Raw genomic sequence first — 25,430 nt, forward strand, 5'->3', positions numbered from 1 at the left:
TCGGTGAACTAACCCATATTTCGATGATTTTTTTTTAGAATTCGATAAAGATTCAATCAGAGTTCTTCGATTTGTAGAGAGAGGGAAAGAAAAGGAAAGAAGAAAGATAGGGGAGAAAGGAGAATATGAAGAAAAAGATTGGACTTAGGCTTTTATACCCTCACCAAAATGATGTCATTTTTTCCTTTAAACGGTCTCAAGATTCATGTGTTTTTATTCGTGCTACCTGACCCGAGAGCAACATGTTTTTGTCGACTTACGTACTAGTCGATCCCTTCAGCAGAGTCGAGCCACCAAGTTGGGTCCCTTGAAACACTTTCTGTGCCTGAAGCTGAGCCACCAAAATCGCTGAATTGAGCTGTTTTCCTATTTTGGTTTTTTTTCTTTTTTTTTTTTTTTTTAAGTTTTTTTGTCTGATTAAATTTTGAGAAAAATAAAAGAAAAATAATAATGAAAAAAATAAAATTTTTTGAGAATAAATAATAGTTGTCTAATGATAAAATTTTTAAAAATTTTAAATGGTAAATTTTTATAAAATTTCTAGGTGAAATTTTTTTTTCTAAATTTATCCCAAACGGTAGAATAATTTAGATAAAATTTCAATAACAATAATTAATATTTATTTTCAATCAAGAAAAGAAAAAATAAAAAAAATAAAAATTTTGGTTGAAAATATTTGACAATTATCCAAGGATGAGATTTTTAGAAATTTCAAATGGTAAATTTCCTAAAAAAATCTCTAGGTGAGAAATTTTTTAAAATTTATCCCAAATGGTGGAAGAATTTAAATAAAGTTTCAATAAAAATAATTATCATATTATTTTCTTTCCAAAGATTAAAAAAAAAAAGAAATAAAATTTCTAAATTGGCCCAAATGATGGAAAATCTGAAAAATTGAAAGAGAAAATATTTCTCATTTGGTTTAAATGGTGAAATAATTAGATATATTTTCAAAAAAAATCCAAAATTAAAAATACAATAATAAAAATAATTGAGAATGAAAATAATTAAAAATTTTTTCGATGACAAGACCTCTTCAAGAAAACAAATGAGATTTTTAAATACTCTTGAGGTAAGAAAATATTTTTAAGAGTTTTACCAGATTGATAGAGAATCTTAAGAATTATTTTTAATATTTAAACATAAAAATTTAAGACCATTAGAATCAAGATCTTAAGATAAATTTAAAATTAAATGGTACCATCATTTGGATGGGCATGTGGGGGTGCTATAACCTTCCCCATCTATAACCAAACAATCGACTCCTATTTTGGTTAGTAGACCCAAAACTTATTTTTTTAGGGACTCTTAGTCAAGCTTAGGAGCTCCTTTAAAGGGTAGATTTCTTAGGTGACCAATTACGCCTAATAAAAAAGATTGGTGATGACTCTATTTATTAAGTCTAGCTATAGATTTATGGATCTATATGTTATGACATAGATTATCATAATTGATTGTATTCGGTATAAGTCCTTATCTACCATCCATTCCAAAAAACTTTTCGCTTCTTTAGGTTTACCTTGAGACAGGAGACCCCTAACAATTCAAAACTTTATTCACAGTCAAAATATTTTCAGTTAAGAGAAGATAGTATTGGTAGTTTAGAATGTGGTGCATCTCACATTAGATAGAAAGACTTAATTATTGATGAATAAAAATTAATTTTTGTATTAATTTTATTCATATTTTTAATAATTATGTTTGAATAGAAACAATTATCATATGATAAATGGTTATAACTATTTGAATATAAATAGATTATTATTTATAAAGGTCATGATTACACAAAATGTCATAACCATCTGAATAGAAGTTTATGTCTATTTATTCATTATAAATAAAATTTTGAGTATAATCATTTTTACTGCTTCTGATTGGAGAGTTTTAGGTTTTATTGTATCCTAAAGGCATAATTACCTTTAAGAAAGTATTCTTCATGCCTTAAAGTAAAAATTCTTTTCTATTATTTTTCTTCTCTTATTTATTTTTACTAACAATTTAAAGACAATTATGAAAATTTTATATTTTGCATAAGAAAGATACAAGGAAAAGAAATTGGCATGATTTAGATATCAATATTAGAGAAGGCTCAAGGTATCAAAGGATTAATGTTTCTATGGATCAAAATGTTAATTTTCATAAAGATTTTCATTAGAGGTATGTATTTTATTTTTTGTATAATTATTGGTAAAATAATTGATTGAATAAGATAAACATATTAACAATTTATTTTATTATTGTGTAAAGTCAAAACACAATATGTAAAATATTAATTACATTGCATAAGTTTACTTATATACAGAAATTGACTTCATAATTAGGTTTAATGAATTGTATTATATTTATTTAAAAAATTGATGATTTTAAAGACTATGATGCGAAATAGCCTGAAAACATAAAAGAGAAAGATATGAATTGATTTATGACCAAAAAAATTATCATTTGTTATCAAGTAACGAATTAAATTAGGTTCTAATGGAATGATCAATTGTTTAATTATCATGTCGTAGTTATATATAAAGTAGGCAAATTGTCCTATGGTTTCTATGAAAACAATCATAAATGGGTAAAAGAATTTACCACAAGAAATTAGATACAAATAAAGAATATATATAGAAAATAAAATTTGGCTACCAGATTAGTTTTATTATTAAATCATAGCACCAAAATTGAGATAATAAGTTGAGTCAAGCTATTTGTATGATTTTATCTTTGTTGGTTATTTATAAATCAAATATTGATTTATATATACATATATTTAAAATTTATTATTGGTTCAAATTTTGACTAGTGTTTAATTTTCATAAAAACCAATTAAAATTAAATTGATATATGTGAATAATTATTATTAAGATATGGTATTTTATGGATTAATTGGCAAATAATAAACCAAATAATGATTATTATAAGAAACATTGGTAATGTGACATGTATTTTGCTTGTTGAGTGTATTACACTAGAAGTGATTTTACAAAATAAAATTTTATTGTGAACACTCACAAAATGGAAATCATAAAAAGCCATCAAAGAGTTAATCAATGGTTAAAAAAAAAAAAGCATTGTTGCTTTTCATATATGGGATATTGATTAAACGAAAAGGCATATTATTAAAAAATATTGAAGCATTTGTCGATTAGTAGCATTTTGAAGGATGCTCATTAATGTCTAATTAAGCATGTTTATAAATTAGAAAATAACGTGCAAATTCAATGTTCCAAAGGCACCAATACATGCATGTATTTAATTCCATTTTATGATGGCATGAAAAATATTGATATAGTTTGCCATATATTATGAAAATGAACTGAATGTGATGAAATTTTCTTTTTTATACATATAAGAAATATATGGACTATGGAGATAGAATGCTATCATTCAATTAATACATTATTGGTTAAAGATAATGAAGGTATTTTTGCTTCTTGTACTCAGTAAAATGACCTTTTGCAGGCTGTTAAAATGAAAAGTAAATAAGTTTTCGAGGTTTTCAATGGTTTCATAACAATGGCAAGGATGTGGCTGATTGTATTCCATATTAACATATAGGCTTAGATAATAATATTGGTTTGTGAAAGCCGTAAGCCTTAGAGTTAGACAATCAATGATTTAACCAATGCAAATTCATCATGAATTTTTGCATAAAATATAAGTAGAACTCATATTATGATTATTGTTTATGCTATTTTATGAAAATGATTCTTTGGATTCATGTTTCATGACTTGCATTGATATGATGATCTAGATATGAACATATTGATCACAAAAGGATTGTGAAAGAATTTGAAATTGGAGATAAATATATTATGGACTCTTATTGTATATAGGCATTGTAGACACCCAATTTGGTCCAGGCCTGGATCAATTGGGTTTGGTCCAAATGGGTAAGTCTCTATATATATATATATATTTTTTCTCTCTTCATTTTATTTTTATCTTTATTTTTATTTTTTTTGTATTTTACATTTTTAGTTTATTTTTATTTTTATTATTATTATTTTATATATGTATATATATATATATTTTCTTTTCTTTTATTATTTTTTATCTTAGGTATTTATGTATTTATTAATATGTATATATCTTTATTATTATTATTATTATTATTATTATTTTCTTTTTTTTCTCCTGTTAATATTTATGTATTATCTGTTATTTAATTTTAATTTATCTATTAATTTTTCTGATTATTTGATTTATTTTCGTTTGATTTTTTTCTTTTATTTTTTTTATTTATCTGGCTGAAAATTGGATTGGGATTCAATCAGAAGAGTCCATATTGGATTCAATTATTGAATCCCAATCCAAAAAAGAATAGGGATTGATCAGAAACTCTTCTGATCAATCCCTATAAAAGGGACCTCCTGGAATAGAACAGAATACATAGAAAAACAGTGAGCAAAAAGCTATTGATTTGAGAGAAAAGAGGCGTATAAAAGAGTTTTTGAAGGCTAAAAGAAGGTTGAGAAGTGTTAGAATAACTGTGGGAATCGAAAATAATTTTTTAGAGATTTTTGGCGAAAATTTTTCTGAAAATTTCTGGAAAGTTTCCAGATTCCGGTGATTTTTTCAGCAAGGTTGAATTTTTCGACGATGATTCCGACCAACTTTAAAGTTTTCGATGAGCTGTCCAGTTTTCGACGAAAGATCCCAAAAATCGACTAACTTTTCGATGAACTTTCGACGAAAAACCTAGATTTCGATGAAAAATTTCAGAATCCGATGAACATTCAACTAGAGTTCTTCGGTCGTTTAGAGAGAAACGAGAGGAAAAAAGAAGAAAAGAGAGAGAGGGGGGAAGCTTTCTGTCAAAAAATGAAGGAAATAGCCTTATATACCCTCCTAAAACGACGTCGTTTTTGCTTTAACTGACCAGAGGATCCGCGCGTTTTGTCGAGATCCGACCCAACCCGAGCATCGACCAGCTTCCTGACCCACGCGTGTCTCGCCCCCTCCGAGCCGATAGCCAAGCCGAACCGACGTCCCGAGTCGCTTCTTCGAGCCGTTTTTCTTTCTTAAGTCGAGCCGAGTCGAGCCGTACTCCGAGCCGCTCCAGGTTTTTTTTTCTTTCTTTTTTTTAATATTTATTTATTTTTTTTATTTTATTTATTAAATTAGGATTATTTAATATTCTTTTTATCTTTATTTTATTTTTTACTTTTTTTTATTTTTTTTTATTTTTATTTTTATTTTGTTCTATTATTTTATTTTCTTTAAATAAAAATAAAAAAATATATTTTTGGAAAAAAGTTGAAAGTATCAATTTTTCTTAAAAATAAATTTTCAAAAAAATAAATTTTTAAGGAAAAGTTGAAAGTATCAATTTTTCTTGAAAATCAAAGTTTCCAAAAAATATTTTTTGAGAAAAGTTGAAAGTATCAATTTTCCTTAAAAATAAATTTTAAAAAAAGTTTTTGAGGAAAAGTTGAAAGTATTAATTTTTCTCGAAATTAAAATTTCAAAAGAATATTTTTAGGAAAAAGTTGAAAGTATCAATTTTTTCTGCACAAAAACAATCATTCTTTTCTTTCCTTTTATTTTTTTAAATGTTAAATAATCCGACGACGAAGCCTCTGCAAGTGAAACAGTAGTTTTTCTTGCATACTCTTGAGGTGAGGGAATTTTTTTAATTTTTTGCTAAAAGTATTAGAGTCAATTGAGAATAATTTTCAATAATTAATTACTTGGTAAGATTTTAAGACTTATTAGATAACATAAAATTATGCTGGTACCATCTTTTGATAGGCGTTGTGAGGGTGCTATAACCTTCCTCACACGTAACCGAACTTTCGAACCCTGTTCTGGTTAGTAGACCTGAACCTATTCTTTTAGGGACCCTTAAACTTAGGTGTTCCCTGAAAGGACAAATTCCTTAAGTGGCCAATCGCACCTAGATAAAAAAGATTGGTGGCAACTCCCTAAAGTCAATGTCTAGCGATAGATCCCCGGATCTAGACGTTATGACAGGCATATTGGTCTTATGAGTAAAGTTTGAATTTATTATATATTCGAAAATATTTTGACCAATTAAAAGTGGTAAATAACATAGATATATAGATTACACAATGGTGGAGAAATAAAGTTCTCATAAAATTTTGAAATCAAGTTTAGATGTTTCAATAATCATGAACTTGAAATTGGCCATTAAGCAATTACTATATGTATTGAAAACTCATGATAACATCTGAGATAGTTGGTTTTCACTAAAAGCTATCATTATAAATAAGATAACCTTAATAGCCAAATCTACATGATTTATAGGTATGAAGTGGATTATTATGGTTGGCTTAAAATAGCCATAAGCCAAAATTAATGCCATAATCTTGATCACGTTTTGGTAATTTTTGGTTATGTGTCTGGTCTAATTCATGGATTGTACAAATGATTTATCATCTATGGTTTTATATAGTGAAAATTTCAAAGTATATTTACTTTGGAAGCTATGAGTGATTCAAAGATCTTGTGAATTTGAAAACTTTTATAATAGTAAAAATAACTATTTGATCTATTTGGGTGATGAAAATGGTTTTTTTTTTCATGGTAAGAAAAAATTATTAATAGTGTCCATGATGAAATAAATTCATATAAATATTTATGAATTGATATAAAAGTCTTAAAAGGAGACTATAGAAGTATGATTATATTTGAAATCTAGAAGTATGATTATATTTGAAATCTACTTATTGATATAAATTTTTGTATTGAGTTAAAATATAAAAGTTTTGAAACTTTTATTGAAATATTAAGATATCAGTTAGTCATCTTTCACTAAGAGTGGATTTGGAGGCCTCATATTTAAAAAAAAATCACCAAATATTGAAAAGATTAATGAAATGATAATTTGATTAAGTATATATGATATATTGATAATTGAATGAGATATTCTTTAATAAAAGAATGAGATATATTGATAATTGAATGAGATATTCTTTAATAAAAGACATAATTACCTTTAAAAAAAGTATTTTTCACGCTTCAAAGTCAAAATTCTTTTATATTATTTCTTTTCTCTTATTTAATTTTTCTAATAGATAGAATAAAAAAGTATTTTAAATGATAAGGCTGTCAGATTGGCTTTGTCTTAGCATAAACTTCTTCAGGCTTAATGCACAGAGATACCTCTCAGAAGAACACATCAAGCATACCAAACTCCGATAACTAGAGATTGAAAGGCATATATTTTCCTTATCATGACACAAAGTAGCCCTTCAGATAATCTCAAATTGTTAGCTTGGCAACACCCTTGAACCAGCATATCATAAATATTAGCATCAAGAAGCAGACCCTTTGATGACATACCTTGAAACAGATGTCCTGCTTCTGCAAGCTTTCCTTTCATACAAAATACTTTAAGTAAAGCACTCAGGACAAAGGAAAATACAGATTGCTCTCCAAACTAATCTTTCCCAATCTGACAGCCTCGTCAAATTTGTCAGCCTTATACAACCGAGGAATTTAATGTCAAAGGAACACCCAAGTGTCACGGACCTAAGGGGGAGTCCTGAATCCCACATCGAACATAATAGGAGGGTCATTGGGATATAAAAGGGTTTACACCATCTCCGCCTTGTGAGGCACCTTTTGTAGGATAAAACCGTGAGGCCATGGGGCCAGAGCGGACAATACCTTATAAGGGTGTGAATCGTGGCAAGAAGGCTGATCTGAGACGCCGGAAGGGTGAATGCCCGGGTCCCGAAACCGCGCGGGTTTGGAGCTTAAGTCTCGACCCGTGACAAGTGGTATCAGAGCCAGCCCTAAACCGTTCGATCTACGCCAAGCACCTCGAGGGAGGTAGGCAGGGTGGCCAGCCTCCGTGACGAGGGCGTCACGAGGTTGGGTGCGGGAGAATGTCACGGACCTAAGGGGGAGTCTTGAATCCCACATCGAACATAATAGGAGGGTCACTGGGGTATAAAAGAGTTTACACCATCTCCGCCTTGTGAGGCGCCTTTTGTAGGATAAAACTGTGAGGCCAGGGGGCCAGAGCAGACAATACCTCACAAGGGTGTGAACCGTGGCAAGAAGGCTGATCTGGGATGCCGGAAGGGTGAATGCCCGGGTCTCGGAGCCGCGCGGGTTCGGAGCTTAAGTCTCGACTTGTGACACAAGCACGGGACCAAGTCTTTAGCCAGCATAGTGTCCAAAACTATGATGGCACCTGAAATTTTTTTTCTCACCACACAGCCTTCTTACAAGATGGCTATAAGCCACACGATCCAAAACCCAACCCTGACTTAGCATCATGAGTGAAATACTTGTACAATCAGCAATGCATAGATTCTCCAGGAATATATGACAAACTTCTAACCTCAATTACGGGTAGGAGACTAGCATGCCTTCAAAAAGTTCCAGTGCCTCATTCAGGAAGTCCTGATGACAAAGACATTTGAAAAGAGCATTACAATCCTCCAATGCTGGTAAACATTTGTTATTTTGAGCAACATCCTAGCAACCACGAAGGTCATTTAAGATTGCTCTCTTACATAATCCCTTTCTTACAGCAGTTTACGTCTCACTGTTGACCATTGGGTCCCTCTGGGGCATTTGATAAAATAAACTTATCGCTTTGTAACCTAACCCTCTCTTGCAGAATACTTGGATGAGCATATTTAGCATCTCTTGCTCTAACTGATTAACCAACTTGGTCATTTTTTTGAAAAGACTGGCACCTGCCTTGCTAAGAGAACGGGTACCAAGCTCCTTCAAAATTGATGAGAAGGCAGAAACAGATAGTTCTTGTCCCCATAGAATCATTTCAAACCTCATTGCATTTTTGAAATTGCCAGAACTGTATTCATTGATTATAAGAGAATCAAAATCAGGTTTTGTAGAATCCTAAAGAACCTTGCTAACATTTTTCTCATACTCATCCAAGTTAGTATCCAAATACAGTCCATTTCCAAGATCATCAGAGAACTTTGCCATGGAAATCCCACATCATTATCCCGTCTCAACCTCACAACTAATGGATCAAGTCCCAGCAATACAAATGCTTTAGAAAGTGGATCTTCCAAGGAAGAAAGTTCAATGAAACCATTGCCGACCATTTGGAAAACTATCTTTTTTGCTTCATCAAATCTTCTTGCTTTACAATACCCGGCTAACAGTACTTTATAAGTCCATACATTCAGACTTGTGCCCCCATCCACCATTTCTTCAAGAATATGTTTCCACAAGCCCTTTTTAAACACCCCACTGATAAGAGCATTGTATGATCATTTATTGGGTTTTACACCTCTTGAAAGAATTTGAGACAGATAATGAAATCTCAAACTTAGGCATAAGTATACTAGACATACTTTCTTCAGATATCTTCAAACACTACTTCACAATCTCTTAGGCCCATGAACCTTAAATCTCAAACCTTGCTCTGATACCACTCGTTGGAAAATCACCACACATGCAACATATACAAAAAATAACAAGCTCAAATCAAGAATAAGAACACACAAATATATTTGTTTCAGCCTAACTCAAAATGACCTACTCCAAATCTTATCCACTAACAAATAAATCTTTATAACTGTGAGACTTTTGGAATGAGAAAAGTCACTAAAAACTCTTTACTCAAAACTTAACCCAAAACCCAATTATACCCTTTAATAACCTACTCACTTAGCTATTCTCTTGGTTTCTAACTATCTGTGACTATCAAACCAAAACCAAAACATCTTATTTATAAGAATGAAAGCTTTTATATTTTACTAAACTCCTGATGTGGGATACAAGATAAACTCAAAACTCTTATAACTTTCAATGTGAGATTTTGAGATTCAAGATAAATCCCAATAAAACTCTCCTAAATTTCCTTGCAGATTCGAGTATTATATCAAATATATCCAAAAGAAGTTCTTTAAGAGAACCATTACTAAAAGTCTTAACTTTCTTATCAAAAACCTGTGGACACCTCCAAATTATAGATTTTGCAATACCAAAACAGTCAATGGAAGATAAATCAATCTGGGTTTTTTTTATTGGTCAGAAACAAAAGTAAAATGGTGCTTTGTAAAGAGAGGAAAGAGTAAAAATGTCACATTTTTTAGGTTGGAAATGGAGAGAGTTTGGAGGATGTGGTTGAAGAGAAAGGTGAAGCTTGTTGTTCCTGCTCTCATTTGTCAATGGCTACATTGCTTGACAAACTAGTTGGGCCTTGAATAGGGAAATAGAGGTCATTTTTGTGCTAGGGCTTTTGCACTAAAAACGGCATGTCGTTTTACTGGTTGAGAATTTGGAGTGAAATTTTTATGCAATTTTTTGTCAACTTTGAAATAATTAAAGAAAAGAAAAAAAATTTATAAATAAATAATTTTTTACTTTTACATATTTTCATTTTTCATGTAAAAATTAACTAATTTAGTTTTTAATATTAAAATCGTTAGTATTTATTTTTTTATAATAATATGATTTATTAGTAAAATATATTTTTTAAATAAAAATATTTTAAAAAATTAAGATTATATTAAAAATTCTAAAAGACAATTAGTTTAATTTATAATATTAAAATCCATTATTATTTATTTTTTATTATAGTTTGATTTATTTGTAAAATAAATATATTTTTAAAAAATTAAGATTAAATTGAAATTTTCGATGGAAGAATTTCGTACATCAAACAAGTGTGAGATACATGTTATCTAGCTTAACACTTATGCTATGTTTGGATAAATATTAATAAAAAAAAAAGAAAAAAAAAGTTTTAAAAGAAAAAAAAAAGAATATATGTGACTCTTGTTTGGAGAATTAAAATTAATAAAAGAAAAGAAAGAAAAAGAATTTTAATAACTATTGTTTGGATAAAAAGTAAAAAAAGAAAGAAAATGATTCATTATAATAAATTTTTCAATTATAATATTTTATTGCCTATGTTACTATCTTATCTGACATCGTAATTGTTGCTATATCAATAGTCTTATTTCTTTGTTTATTCATCTATATAGCAAAATATTAATAATAATTATTATTATCGTAAATCATACATACTACTAATAATAATACTAATATTTATTAATTACTCACATATATTAATTATAATAAAAAAAAATTTTGAGCTAGTCCAATATCTCATAAATTCAAAAAATATATCTATTCATATTTAATCTTTCATCAAAATCAAATCATCAAAAAATTATTAAAAATTTTTATATTAAAAGAATACGTGAAACTTACTTTAAAAAAATATGACTTTGAAAAAAATTATAAGATGATTGTGATATACTTAGGTTTTTTTATTAGGTTTTTAGTATTAATAAAAAGATGGATATAATAATCTTTTTATTAAAAAAAAAAAAGTTTCATCTTTCTTTTCCTTAACTTTTTCTCCAAATTGAAGTATTAAAAAAATTAAATTTATAAAGAAAACAAAAAATTATTTAATTTTCACATTTTTCTCTTTTTTTAAATTAAAAATTTATCTAAACAAAGAGAGAAATATTTTGTTTTCTTTTTTTTTTTTTTTACTTTTTTTCTCTTTCTCTCAATTCAAATACATTGTTAACCTCAAAGTTAACGAAAATGACTAATATATTATGATTTCGAAAATTCACAATTGATAAATTACATTTTAGAATTTAAGATAAAAAATGGTATGCATCTCTAAGTTTGAAGAACAATGTAATTTACTCTTTGATGGAATTATTATCTTTGTTAACTAATTTTGTTTGGTGGCCTAGGAAATGGTTAACATCTAATGTCCAAAGCAAGGTATAGTAGAGATAATAATCGGGTGGATTTTGATCTCATTATTTTTTGTTAGGATTTTTTCATTTAAAATTTTTCAGATTTGGTGAAAATTGGTGTTGGGAATAATCAAAATTATTTTTTAAATTTTATAAAAGATATAATATTTTAGTTGCTTTTTAACTTGAAATAAAATTTGAATTCAAATTATTTTTAATTTAAATCATTTTGAATTCAAATTTTTTTTAAAAATTTAAACCATTTTATACTAAGATTTTCTTCGGTTTGAATTTTTTTTTGATAAATCGTATTTTGATGGATTAATATTTTAATTGATTCAAAAAATAATCCATGGATGATCAACTTGTATTTCCAGTGAATAGCATGTATTATTAATAAATTGTCTTGATATTTAACATAAATACAATAAAAAAATCCAGATCCCAAAAGGTTGACTTTTGGTATTAGTGATGGCTTAATGGGCTCAAAGTCATAAACTTGGTATGAACTCAGAAGGGACCAAAACTCTTATCAGTTCCCTTACATTCTCCAGTCTTCAGCCACAGAAAAAGTCAATAATCCAGGGAGAAAAGAAAGGGGTAGCAAAGAAGGAAGAACAAATGAATCAGAACACGAGCTCTTTGTTGATTGGACTAGTTGGAGCAGCAATCACCTTATCTGCGTATTCACAGACTTTCATCTCCCCAACTCAGTGTGTCACTGTTGGCTTCCTTGTTCTCATGTTTGGCTTGCTTGTACGAGAAGGTCTCATTTCTCTCTAGTCTGTTGAATTCATCTCTGGGTTTTTTTTTTTCTTTTTTAATTTCATGATGTTTTCATTTCGGAGATTGAGATTTTAATATATGGTATCTGGTTTTCTGCTAAGTTGTATTGTGTCAGCTGCTGTTTTCTTACATAAAATCCTTGAATTCATACTAGTTTTTCGTCTTGTAAGAATCTTTTTGAGGTCATTTCACATTTTGGAATTTGGGGTCAGTTTGTTTAAAATTAAAGAAATTTCAGTACTTACAGTTTACTTTTCTGTGTGGATCAATTGAGTATGATATTGTTGACTGAAAAAAAAAGCCTAATTAAAAACTTTATTGGTAAAAGAAGGCTGCTAGTGGGGCCTCAGCCCTGGATGTTGATCGACAAAATTTTCAGGTGAGTTTGTCTTTCAGTAGAATCTATATTAACGTCTTCCTTTCTGCCTGATACAAATTGAACATTCAAAACTTGTTAAATTCATGTCCTATCCCAAGACAAACTTAATTGTCCTTCATTGGTTTTGCATATAAAATTTGTTGGTAAAATTTTACTATGAATCGTTGAAACATTTATCAGATTCTAGCATTTCTTCAGAAGAGATTATTAAAAATGTCTGAGACTGTAAAAAAAGGCTTAACCATTTTTCCCCACACAGAATAGGTTAGTTTTGGTTAAGGTAACGATAAAATTAATTATTATAACGATATGATTATATCAACGATAAAAATATATATTCGAATGTAAACATAATGATAATAATAAAATTAATTATAATAATTAATTATCTTCAAAAAAGACTTAAATCTGAAATTCGAGTACACCCTAATATGGTACTACTACTTCTACATAAGTTACATTTGATTTTTTTTTTGTCTTTGGCCAGATACATGAACCAAAGCTTAACCTCATAATCTTCGCATTTCCCCTCCACTTTTTCAAATGTATATATATTTGAGAAACTAACAAACCAATAGCTTTAAGTAAATCATCTTTTTTTCTTGGATTAGATGTTTGGTAAGATTGAATCAATCTGCTGCATCTAACTTTTGTAATGATTTTATTATCACTAAATTAAACTAACATACTAAGATAATCCCATGCCAAGATTAGGAATATATGCCAAGAAACATCTTATCTTTTGAGATCACAAATAATGCACAGCTTTAATTAGTTTTTTTCTTAGTTGGGATGGTGGATGCAAAGCCTACCAGGCTACCCTATTCTTTCGGCTGGCAGAGGAGTGTTCCCATGTGCTAGTTATAGGTAGGGACATGTTGCTTTCTATGTGTATTTACATTATATCACAAAACTCAAAGCTAAACAGATATTAAACTCCTCTGCCAGCTGAAATGGTAAATGAATCAGAAGCAAGACCCCTGAAATGCATTGATGGTTGCAGGCCAAGTATGATCACCACCATTAATACAACCCTTAACAGTGCCAAAGCCCATATCTGGCACAGCAAGCAAAAAAGTTAGCTGATCATGATCTGTCATAGTAGTTTCATTGCATTTTTTCTGGAATGATATGGTCAATAAGCTTACATGGAGGGCAAAGCTACCCTATGAGCAGCAGATGCGGTTCTCAGTTTTATGGTCCATTTCCCTCAATAATTCAGTTGATTTTCATTTTGCTACAATAGCATTAACGTCTTAAAAAATGTACTATCTCATTAGAAACATGTATCTGCTAATCAATTTTGCTTCTAATCTTCTAAAATATGACTGTTAAATATTCCTTATCAGGGAGAAAATGGCATGAAATCACATAAAATTTTGTTAAGAGGCAACCAACCTTTACTACTACCACAACTATCTGGTGAACAAAACTAAACAACAAAATTCAAGAATCTCTTTATTTTATGCAAATTAAGTAAGCTATGAGGGCTCATATGTCTGTGAAGGAAAAAAATGCTCTAAAATATAGAACAATTCAAGTTAGTACTTTTGTTCCATTAAGAATTTCAATTAAATGACCCTCATCATATCGAAATATACATTTTATGATTGAATTCTTATAAAATGCACCGTTTGGTGCTGTGAAAACACTTCAATCAAGCTGCCAAATGGATCATTAGTGTAAGAATTATAGTATTTATTGACAGTGAAGAGAAGTTTTTACAATTGAACATATATACATTTTGCTGTAAGTTCCTTTTCCTTTTCATAACTTAAAAGAAAGTTAGAACTGTAAATTTCAAAGTCAATTAAACAATGATGCGTAACTGCAAATTGCCCAGAGTAAAAACCCGTTATAACATTGATACATCCATGATCGAACTTAGATACCAAGGACAATGATTCGACCCTTCTGAGTAGAAGTACTAATCGGTGAATGTATACTTACCAAACAGACAAAACGCTGATGTGAAAATACAAAATGCCAAAACTTGAAATCAATATAATTGCACTTGTTTGCCCCACTGCTGTATGAAGATAGCATTCCTAACATTTAAAACAGTAGACATTGAAACAACTATGATTTAACTTGGAGACAAGGACAAGGTTTCAAACCTTCCAGTCCTTTTCTTACGCCAAACTGTATGTTTTATCTGTGTACCAAGAACGATGACTGCAGGCTGGGCATGGCCATGGCCCTACCTGTTAATTTGATATATAAAGATCTATTCCACTCCAGGAACAGCCATCATCCATGCATGTGAAAATGAGAAAAGAAAAAGTGAGTCAAAAGATTGGAATCTGAGATGGAAAGTGTTTTCTAGAAAATAAAAACAAAATAGCCGAAAATTAGAGAATAAAAAGATATTTTCATTGTCTTCAATGAAAATATGAAAATATCATGACTATCTACAAAAAATGAAAACATGAAACTTTTTTTTTGAGAAGCATGACAACTTTGAAAGCAATAAAATAAAAAATGAATGTAACATTAAGAATCTTGTTAGGTTCTAATTTTCAAATTTTCAGTTCCCTTTTGCACAAGTAACTATTAACCTTCATTGATATTCATTGTTGTCGTAAGTTGAAAATGTAAATACCATACATATATTTATTATTTTTATTTTTGAAAACAATTAATCATTTTCATAAAATAAATGCGTTTTTCAAAATTCAAAAATCAAAAAATAAAAATATTTTCTCAAACCAAACATATAACTAATTTTTCAGATATTAATATATCTTTCAGATGATCAGTTCCTGATACACTTACAAAGGACAGGACATACTTCAGCATAGGAGACAAATTTTACAAAAGAAAATGCCAAGTTTTCAAGGAAGAAGAAGAAGAAGAAGAAGAAGTGAGAACCATGGCTAGAATACATGAGCCTCGCCAAGCAAATAAAAATTTGTAAGAGAGAAAGATTAAAAAAAGTGTGACTAGTGAGCTGGCTGCTGTATATAGCTATAAGTTAAAGCCAACTGTTCCAACTTAACAACAAGAGATTCCTTGTCATTCAAAAGCTGAACAGAGGGAGGAGAGAGATTGCAGCATAGCCAAAGGAAAATATGCAACAATTAAACTAGCCCATCAAAGGGTTAGATAGAAGAAACTGATCTCAATTATATTTGCATGATGATAGACCTTTTTTTACCTTTCTAGCTAGGTTTATGTTGCATATCTTGAGTAGTTCAGCATATGCATATCCAAACAACGCCACCACCAAAAAATTAAGTGCTATTTTTTGTTATTTTCATCATAAATCTAGCATGAAAAAATAAGACTACGATATAACCAGAGATGATTTGCCGATAAATTCTATTAACATTTATTATAACTTTTGTCAATGTATAGTTAAAATTGTTATTAATATTAGTTGATTATTGATATATAGATATATATATATATATATATAGATCATGATTTACATGATAATATTAAATATAACTTCGCCGGCAAATCATCCTTGGCTGCACCATATAGTCTGATTTCCACATGCAAGACTTCAGATGAAAAATACTGCCATGTCAATTATTGAATACAACTTTCCACAAAAGAATGATCTGTAACTCTTCCCCAAACAGCCTAAACCAATCACTTAGAACCCACGATGCCATACACTCAGAGAGATAAGAAACTTTCCCAATGGAGAAAAGATAAGACATTCTCTATTTATTTCAACAAAGAAACTAGTATTATTCAAAGAAAAGAGGGTCTGAAAAAACAGGCAGAGAAGAAGAAGCGGATTGGACAAGAAAACTCTCAAGGCAGGGCATGGACGAATGGGGGGTTTGCAGCAAATTGAGTGCATGAGAGCTAGTTTCATGGAGTGGTTTGCATATAAAGAAACTTTCAGTTTAGAGTGATGGGGCATGGCATGGGCGATCAAGAGTAATATAATAAGACTAGCTTTTACACAAGGAAGGCAGCTCTAGAACTGACTACTAGGTGTGTTCCCTTCATCCCTTGTCCATTAGAGTAACAGAAAAAGTGAATAACCGTGAGGCCTCATGGGCTTAGATGTGACTTTGCATGGGTGATAAAACCAAGAGATATTAAACCTAAAGATCTATCCTTATCATCAAAAGTCTGACAGACTTCTGAATTGTTGTTATCTACAGTCATTTAAGAGATATATTACCCTTTACCACCATTTCTTACCTGCTTTGCGGTAATGGATTGCCTGTCCAAAATTTGTACTAAATTGACTGAGGAAGTTGGGTTAGGTGAGTTAATTTACTTCATCTACTAAAACAAAACCTCAGAATCTGAACACTTTGTGGACATCGTAGCTTCTATCCATCTCAAGGGTCCTCTACATGTTCCATCAGTTTGACAAGTGAGTACAATTCATACATGTTCCTATATGTATTTTATTGATTTACATTGATAAATTGACAGTATCATTGATGTTTCAATCAAACACTTCCAACTCTTTCACATGTTTATAGTTTCTTGTCCCTTGTTTAATTAAAAATTTACATTTTATGAATACCCATGGCTCATTTAGTTATGTTCTTGCCTTGACAGGAAGAAATCCTGCGAAGGGTAATGCATGACTCAAAAGATTTCCATTCCTCATTCAGTCATTTACCATAGCAAAAAAAAAAAAAGAAGAAAAACTTTTTATTTTCTGTTATAAGAGGATATAAAAAATTTTTTGGATTTACATTTATAATATATAAAAAGTTATCAACAAATTTATCAATTTTATTAATGAAAAAGATGTTCAGCAAAAATTTTTAAAATATCCAATTTTTTTTTAATTTTTTAAATGTTCAAAGTATCCATGGACATCTTACTTTATGCTTTGAATCCGTCTTTGAATCAACGTCGTTCAATTGGGAATCCTATTGGTAATTTTTAAGAAAAAGACAGTTCATGCTTTGCTGGATTGTTTGCAGCCTTTTTATTCAATGTTTTTACGTATTGTTTCTGTAAGGTCTGCCTCTTCATTGGTAAAGAGAAATCAAAATTCTAAATGTAGGACTGCTGGTCTTTGTGTCCTTGATCAGCCAAAACTTTTGTACAGAAAGAGCAAACAGTGACAAGATTTTGCAGTGATGCAATGGAAGATTATGGTCTGATTTTGCGCATAAACAAAGTACATCCCTCAACTATTGTGGAACACAGCGACCATGAAATTGACTCGGAGACATTCAAATTAGTAATAAAAATTATTATAATTATGATTAAAAAAATATTATAATTATATTAAAAAATTATAAAAAATTTATATTAAATAAATTTTTTTAAAATTAATATTTAAATTCAATTAATACGATAAATTTAATTATACCATATTAAAAATGAGATAAAAACTAAAGCCCTACTCAATGAGTTTCTTACTTGCTGCTTTAATTAGAGATAACAATTTCATATATTTTAACTATATTAAATATTAATAATTTATATGTTTATATTATATTTTACACAAAAATTATATATCATATTAAAATAAAAAATATATAAGATATTTTTTTATTTTTAATAAATTCAGATATAACTTTTATTAAAATTTTAAATCACGATACTTTAATAATATTTTTTCTGTCTTATTTGTGTTTTAAATCACCAAGTTTAGCTTTAGTAATCAGTACTCTCAAGGAAACACAGTTACCAGCCCTAAAACCCCTATAACTGAGCTTTTCTCATGTACTTGTTTTTCATTTATAAAATAATTCCATAACTGTGAATAATTTAGAATGGCCAATTCAGGAAGTCAGAAGCCTGTTTGTTTCAGTTCCAACGAGGCCATGTCCTGCTGCATCATATTTTTTCCACCATGATTTGTCCATCATGGTTTGAAAGCTTAACAGGATGAGTTAGGATGCACAATCCCCCAAAAGCCATAGGATCTAAAATTAACTGAACAATGTACTTTCATTCAGCTTGATCAATGAAGCAAGGAGTAAATATATTACTACATCAACAGTACAAACAGTAGTGTGTTTAAAAAATTGAATTAACTAAAGAAGCGCAAGCAAGCAAGCTTTGTTCCTCCCAAATACTATTTCCAACCTCCTTTACCATCTGGTCAACTTTGACATTCATGCAAAGATATGGAGAATAATCAAGATTAGGCTGGACATTGAATAATAATATAGTAATAGCAGCACTAAGAGTTAGATTGAACAGCTCCATCAAATTGTTGTATACAAAGCAGATAAAAACACAATGCATGCTACTGCCACAACAAAGATTTTAATCACCTGGGCATTTAAGTTTATGTATTCCCTGAATTAGGAAGCGGGTTCGAATCCCTCTTCTCTAAAATTAAAAATAAATGTAAAAAGATTTTATATATAAGATGCTCAAATTCATCAACTCTCCGGCGAAGTAGGCATGTGGCCAGAAAAAACCTACACCAAGGAGATTCAGAACCTGCCATCAAATCAATTGCTCATAAACCAGTCTAAGCAGTCCAACCATATTGACAAAATAATACACACAACACTATTAGGAGATTAAGAAATCACTTACCAGTGTGCTTCAAACACCTCAATAAGCTCCTTCATTCTCTCAAGTTATAGGCAACCATAAAAAACAATAAGCTCTTACCTTTCATTTGAGGTCTTTGTGCAGGACAAAATCGAAAAACCTAATCCAACATTGCAAAAGACACCAACACATAGTCCTTTCTCATGTTTATAATGTCATTTAATTAGGAAAACCATTGGTAGCATAGTACATCTAGCTGTGCAACAGCGTATACTAGCAATTTTCCCAAAATAATGCAACATACATATATCACTGAAAGCCAATGTTAAGGAGTCGAACCCTAACAGTCCATAACTAGATGCCATATTACATCCATTCTCTGCATCATTGACAATAAGTTTGGTAGGAAAGACAGAAAAAAGATAGGAAAACAATTCACAATTCCATTCGTCTTTGGTATGAAAGATGAAAAACAGACGGAAATACAGAGAATTAAGGGTAAAATTGTAAATAAAATATTCAAATAGAAAGTTTGGTTTCCTTCTAATTTGAAAGGATTTGATTTAGGGGGGAAAAAGTGCAAATCCATCCATTTTCCTTCCTCCTCTTCCCTGTCACCAAACAAAGTTTGTTTGTTTGGTAACAATTTTCCTTACCATACCATTATCTATATCACATGCTCAAAGGAAATGCTATTACAGGCAGTCCATTTCTCTCAGGTAATCAGTTTAAGCTGAGGAAAACAATTGATAATACTTTTTAAGTTTTTGAGTAAACATGTTTTCAAGAAGCTATCCCTCAATAAATTTATGTAAATACCAATGGACTTGTTGATTAAGGGAAATTAAAAAGACTCAAGGACCATTTAGATGTTAATAAAATAGAATAAAAATGCCAGCAATCCAGATTATGTCTTCTGCACTACTTTTTAAGGTAAACTGTAAGTTGAGGATATGATCCAATCATAAATTGACACAACCAGCGAATTAAGAAAATGCAGAAGACAAATGTTCGATAACAAACCCAGCACCCTTAATACAACTGCCAGTGGATGGAAGAAGGTACAAGGTTTCGAACCCCTAGACAAATGTAAACTAGAAAGCAGAAAAGACAAGAAAATAAGGGAAAAAAAAAGGCAGCAACAGGCATGCCGGCTAGCTAGGTTCTTGGAAGCACATAAAATAAAGCTTGGTATTTTTGGTGTCATGGACATGGCAAATTTCATAGAGAATAATAAGATCTCCACATATATTTGGTATTAGCATCAGGGTGGGTGGGCCATGAGTATGTCAAACCCTGGTTCATCTGGTCTTCCGGTTTAGGCAGGCTTCATCAAATTAGGCTGTAGGCTGGCTTCAGGCTTCATAAATCTCAGCTGTTTTAATGGGAATGGAAAGGCAACAAAGGGAAAACAAGAGCATCAGAACCCTAAATAGGGAGATTGGATAGGCTATGTTATCAAACTTGTCGTACACTAGTAATGTACCGAACCAAACCAAAGAGAATTGCAAGTTATAACAATAGATATAAGAATACCAAAAGGAAAACCATAGTCTATCTGCACGTACCAATCACCAAATCTTAGTAACCATAATTTTTGCGCCGGGAAACAGGAGTGTGGCTGGATAACCTGGTAAGAGAAGTTAATGATGAAAATTGAAGAATCCTAAGATACATATACTAACCTAATAAAAACTCAAAGCCTCACAGACATGCTTGGGAAAGAATAAAATATAGACTGGAATTGTTACCCCTAAAGAAAACTTTATGCCATGTAGTTCAAATATTTCAATATAAAGTTTTTAATAGTGAAATCGCTCCCTCAGCTCAAAGCATTTCTCCTGTAGTCAATGATGATTAATACAGAAAAAAATATCTTCTGTTCAAGGAAAGAAATGAATCTCACCCAGAAGGACCACCACGTCCTGAAGAATAGCCTCCATAAGCTCCATAAACACTGCTACTACCACCAACCTACCAATAATATTGAGAATTATCATTATTCATTATCAATGTGGAGAGAGAGAGTGAGTGGTTACATAAGAACTAATTAAAAGAAGAAATAAATATAAAAAAGAACAAGGTTTTAAGGCACTAAAATCATTTTCACTCCATAAATTGTATAACAAAGTCAAACAGATTAATTTTTTGCACTTCATCTGTCTAGAGGCACCTGTAAAACAGTAAAATTGGCAAAAGAAATACCTGGGGACCACCATAACTTCCATAGCTGTCACTAGCAGCTAAAGTACTGGAGCCATAACCACCAGAATAAGTATGCCCACGTCCATGCCTCTTGTTCTCTCTACTTTCATAACTCAAACTGTCTGTTCCCTCTGTTGGCACAGGAAGATAAGGCAAAACAGGCACTAATGCAGACACAGCACCTTCCCTATCAAAAAGATTTGCTCTTAACCGTGTTGTTATTTGCACAAGGGCTTCCTTTGCAACATCAAGGTCTCCAGCAATCTGATAATAAAAATCAATGACATTAAACGACAATCACTCTGTTTGTATTAATTAAAACAACTTTGAACAAACAAATTAAAGCAATGATGGTTCTTCACCTGGACCATCTCGTCATCTTCAGATGCAATTTTTGGAAGGTTTTCCTTTGACAAGATACGAATATTAGCTTTTGTAATCCTCCTCATTTCAGTTACAATGGCTCCTCCTTTACCAATAAGGCAGCCAATACGTGAGGTTGGCACAAGTAAGCGGGTTGTGAATGATATAATTCCAGAGTCTCTTTCAACCTTCTCACTGCATCTAGGTTGCAACCGTGCAGCAGCTTCAATGGTAGGCGAATATGTGTCCTCAAAGAACTAATACAGCACAAGATTTGGAACACCATCACAAACCTAGCACAAGGCAGAGCACAGATACTTTCACAAGCAGTATATACATAGCAAGGATTAAAAACTGACCTCCTTCGCTGAAATAGTTATTAAGCAATCATCTCCATCAGTATTTGTGCTATCAACTTTGATGGCTGCACCTGATTCCTGCCTGATCTGGTTGATTATAGCACCACCTTTGCCAATCACACCTCCAATATTAGCAGTTGGACAAACCAACCGAAGAGAAAATTCTTTTGATGACATCTCATCCCTTGGAGCCGAATACAAGGAGTGTGGCCATTCTCCAGTGTCACCTTTGTATCCTCCATAAGGACCCACCAATGAAGCTATTCCTACGATCTGGGCACCTGCAGCTGGGCCAAGCAGTGCACCACCAGCAGGATACGCATTTGACATTGCAGAAGCAAGCAAGTGCTGAGATCGTGAAGGATTCTCATGAAGGCAAGATGCAATTTGATGCAGAGCCCTTTTCACAACTGCAGCTTCCCCAGATATCTAAAGCAAAAAATAAATTAAATATAAACAAGCCAACTGTCAGAGAACATCATTAAAAATAAAACAAAAAAAGAAATATAAATGTTACAGGTACCAAACTAAAGAAAATGAAGGTTTCAAAAAAAGAACAAAAATAGAACAGATTAGATGCATGCGAGGAATAGAGGCAAAAGACTTGAATACTGTTTCAAAAATTAAAGCACTCAAGGCTGAAAAATTAAAGGCTGAATTTTGTTAACTCCAGTGACAAAAAACAAGAAAATCTTTGTTGAAAATGGTGACCCTAACCACAAGGCAAACATCTTGCCAATGCTTTCAATAAATTTAAACACTTCTCAGCACAAATCTTTTCCATATCAATGTAAGGCTTAAACTATGTGTTAGAAGAGAGTGGGATTGTGAAATGAACCAGCATAATCTAAAAATACCAGACAACTATCAAATAGTCAAATTACCTGGACAAGTTCATCTGTGGCCAAGGCACAAGAAGGTAAATCATCCTTAAGAATGCGAATCTGAGCACCAGTTTCACTACGTATGTTCTGAACGATCTGTCCACCCTTTCCTATAACACATCCAATCTGATCAGAAGATACAAGAAGCCGAGCAGTAATTTGGTGGCCTTCAGATTCTTCATCACTGTGCAAATCTTCTGCAACAACTTTGTCATGCACCCTGAATAAAGCATCTTGAGCAGGAGAAACAAAATTGTCACCATCTTCGAGGGAATTTGTCTCATCCCTAGAGCTGTAGATAGTAACCACACGCTCCTCAGAACCAGGAACTGTCTCACCAATTCTAATCTTTGATTTAGTGTCTGCTCTTAATTGCTTAACAATCTCCCCTCCCCTTCCAATAATGCTTCCTATCTTTCTTGCAGGGCACAAATACCGATATACAGCATCTTCCGAAGCAATAATAAATTGTTCCCTGTCATCCCCTGCATTTCTCCTCTTGTTTGATCCATTCTCAGAATAGTCAGACTGAGAATGAGCCCGCTTGCCAGAACTATTCCTCTGACCCGCCATTATTATCAGCAATATAAATACCTGTTTCCAAGACAATCAAACATTACAAACACTTACCAACTGAATCAATCTCGGGGACTAAGCCACTCACGGTGTAAAGCACCAGCATACAGTCATCAAGATACTAAATCAACCAGAAAAGTGGCATATTTCCAATCATCAAAACATAATTTAGATTAAAGCTCTACTTGATTGTTGGTTTTACTATTTACTCCTTACTTCAACAAACAAAAAGCAAAAGGTGTGTTCGGGCACAGAAAAAAATACATGCTTTTGGAAAAACTAAAAGTTTTCACCTTAGAGAACAGCAAAATATATGAAATTGCTTTTACAAGAAAAACATTATGTTTGGATATACACTAGATTCTAACCATTTGTTCATTTTTAGTCAAATAAGTTCTTATTTTTTAGCAATTTCAAGAAAGTGAAAAGCAAATAGCAAAACTATCACTAACAACATCGAAAACAACACAATTACATAAATCCTTAGCACTCCGTCGTCAGCATTTCAACTACACAAATTCAAAGATAAACTACTAATTGCATCTCAACAACTTTGATCCACAAATTTTTCTTCATAACAAACTAAAATCCCACTTCATATCAACCTCCAAAAACATGATATAACAGATAATTAAGAGATACCAATATAAGAAAGATTCAATAACATAAAAAATTAACATTTCAAATCAAACCCACAAATTTAAAAAGCATATATATAAATAATCTCTTAAACATTAACAAAAAACGATTTTTGATTCAGTAAAAAACTATAATTTCTCTAACCAAACCCAAAAAAATTGAACCCAAAAAGGAGCCATAATTTCAGCCAAAAAATTGTACTTAAAAAGACAATAAACAACAGCAAAAACGCAGATCTGATCAAAAGAGAATCCTGGAGGAAAAAAGAAGGAATTAGACAAGAGAAATCAGAGGGGAAATAATGGACACGGATAACGGGGGTTTACCTGCAAATTGAAATTGATTCTGAAAGAAAAAGAAGAGATTTTTTGGGGAAAAAAAGACGAGAGTTTAGATAGATTATAAAAAAAAAAAAAAAAAACGAAAGCGAGAATTTGGGGAAATAAATTTTGTGATCGTTTCGCTGAGGTCTTCGTAATTTTTGGTTTCTAGGGTTTTGTTTGACCGGCTATTTTATTCTATTTTTTTCTATATATAGCTTTATTTTTTACTTGTTTTTTTTACAAGGTTTTATGGTGGTATAATTTGTGGGATAATATTTCACTTTTGATCGAATTATGAGATGGAATAATTAATTCGATTAGTTGATGTGATTATCAAATTTCAAATTTTAACTTTGTTTAATTTGATTTTATAAGCGAATTAATTAAAATATAATAAATATATAAAATAGACCCTTTTATTTTATAAATGGTTAAAATTTTTAATTTAATATTTTTATTTGAATATATTATTAAATAACTTTATTCAATTTATTTCAAATATAAATATTTTATTAATTTAAAATTAATTAAATTAAATTTAATACATTATATTATTCAAAATTAATAACTTTAATTTGATTAATAAAAATAAAATAACAATTAATTTAAATATAAATAATTTGATTTAAAATTAATCAAATTAATCTAATGAATATCCCTAATACTTATAATAGTTTCCATGATATTTTTGAAAATTACAAGATCTCAAATCATCTCTAACTAGCTACTAGATCCGTGCTATGTTACGGAGTTGTTTTAATTATAAAAATATAACCTTCAATTGACATAAGGTAGGGAAC

At 30.8% G+C, this 25,430-nt stretch overlaps 2 protein-coding genes across 12 annotated transcripts; one reads left to right on the forward strand and one right to left on the reverse strand.

Annotated features, from left to right (window-relative positions):
- Nucleotides 1-12,114: 12,114 nt before the first annotated feature.
- LOC149516550 (uncharacterized) lies at nt 12,115-12,558 on the forward strand. The gene has a single exon (XM_089766964.1). The coding sequence runs from the start codon at nt 12,177-12,179 to the stop codon at nt 12,453-12,455; it is 279 nt and encodes a 92-aa protein (XP_089623090.1). The 5' UTR covers nt 12,115-12,176; the 3' UTR covers nt 12,456-12,558.
- A 6,384-nt stretch (nt 12,559-18,942) lies between these two features.
- Nucleotides 18,943-24,813, reverse strand: LOC111292123 (RNA-binding KH domain-containing protein RCF3-like). Of its 11 annotated transcripts, none has more exons than XR_016345845.1 (9): nt 24,634-24,813; nt 23,093-23,686; nt 22,209-22,637; nt 21,849-22,106; nt 21,487-21,750; nt 21,188-21,255; nt 20,850-20,911; nt 19,324-19,441; nt 18,943-19,202 (listed from the first exon to the last, which is right to left on the reverse strand). XR_016345845.1 is itself a non-coding variant. In XM_022884353.2 (8 exons), the coding sequence occupies exons 2-7, from the start codon at nt 23,663-23,665 to the stop codon at nt 20,863-20,865; spliced, it is 1,641 nt and encodes a 546-aa protein (XP_022740088.2). In that variant the 5' UTR covers nt 23,666-23,686; nt 24,634-24,813; the 3' UTR covers nt 18,943-19,202; nt 20,850-20,862. The 11 variants fall into 11 exon arrangements, 4 of the variants coding, with proteins under 4 accessions (XP_022740088.2, XP_022740086.2, XP_022740084.2 ...); XR_016345844.1 differs by having other exon boundaries at nt 18,943-19,224; XR_002690474.2 differs by having other exon boundaries at nt 19,324-20,656.
- Between the last annotated feature and the right edge of the window lie 617 nt (nt 24,814-25,430).

This window comes from Durio zibethinus, chromosome 10 (genome assembly GCF_047325235.1).
Source record: "Durio zibethinus cultivar Kanyao isolate XHJ-2024 chromosome 10, ASM4732523v1, whole genome shotgun sequence".
In the NCBI taxonomy this organism is placed as follows: Eukaryota; Viridiplantae; Streptophyta; class Magnoliopsida; order Malvales; family Malvaceae; genus Durio; species Durio zibethinus.

Bases quoted from the DNA above. Each gene is read 5' to 3' on its own strand.
- LOC149516550 (XM_089766964.1), top strand. From the start codon at position 12,177: ATGAACTCAGAAGGGACCAAAACTCTTATCAGTTCCCTTACATTCTCC.
- LOC111292123 (XM_022884353.2), bottom strand. From the start codon at position 23,665: ATGGCGGGTCAGAGGAATAGTTCTGGCAAGCGGGCTCATTCTCAGTCT. The intron at 22,638-23,092 runs GTAATTTGACTA...TTTTTGCTTTAG, and splicing joins CCACAGATGAACTTGTCCAG to ATATCTGGGGAAGCTGCAGT. The intron at 20,912-21,187 runs GTGAGATTCATT...TTCTCTTACCAG, and splicing joins GGACGTGGTGGTCCTTCTGG to GTTATCCAGCCACACTCCTG.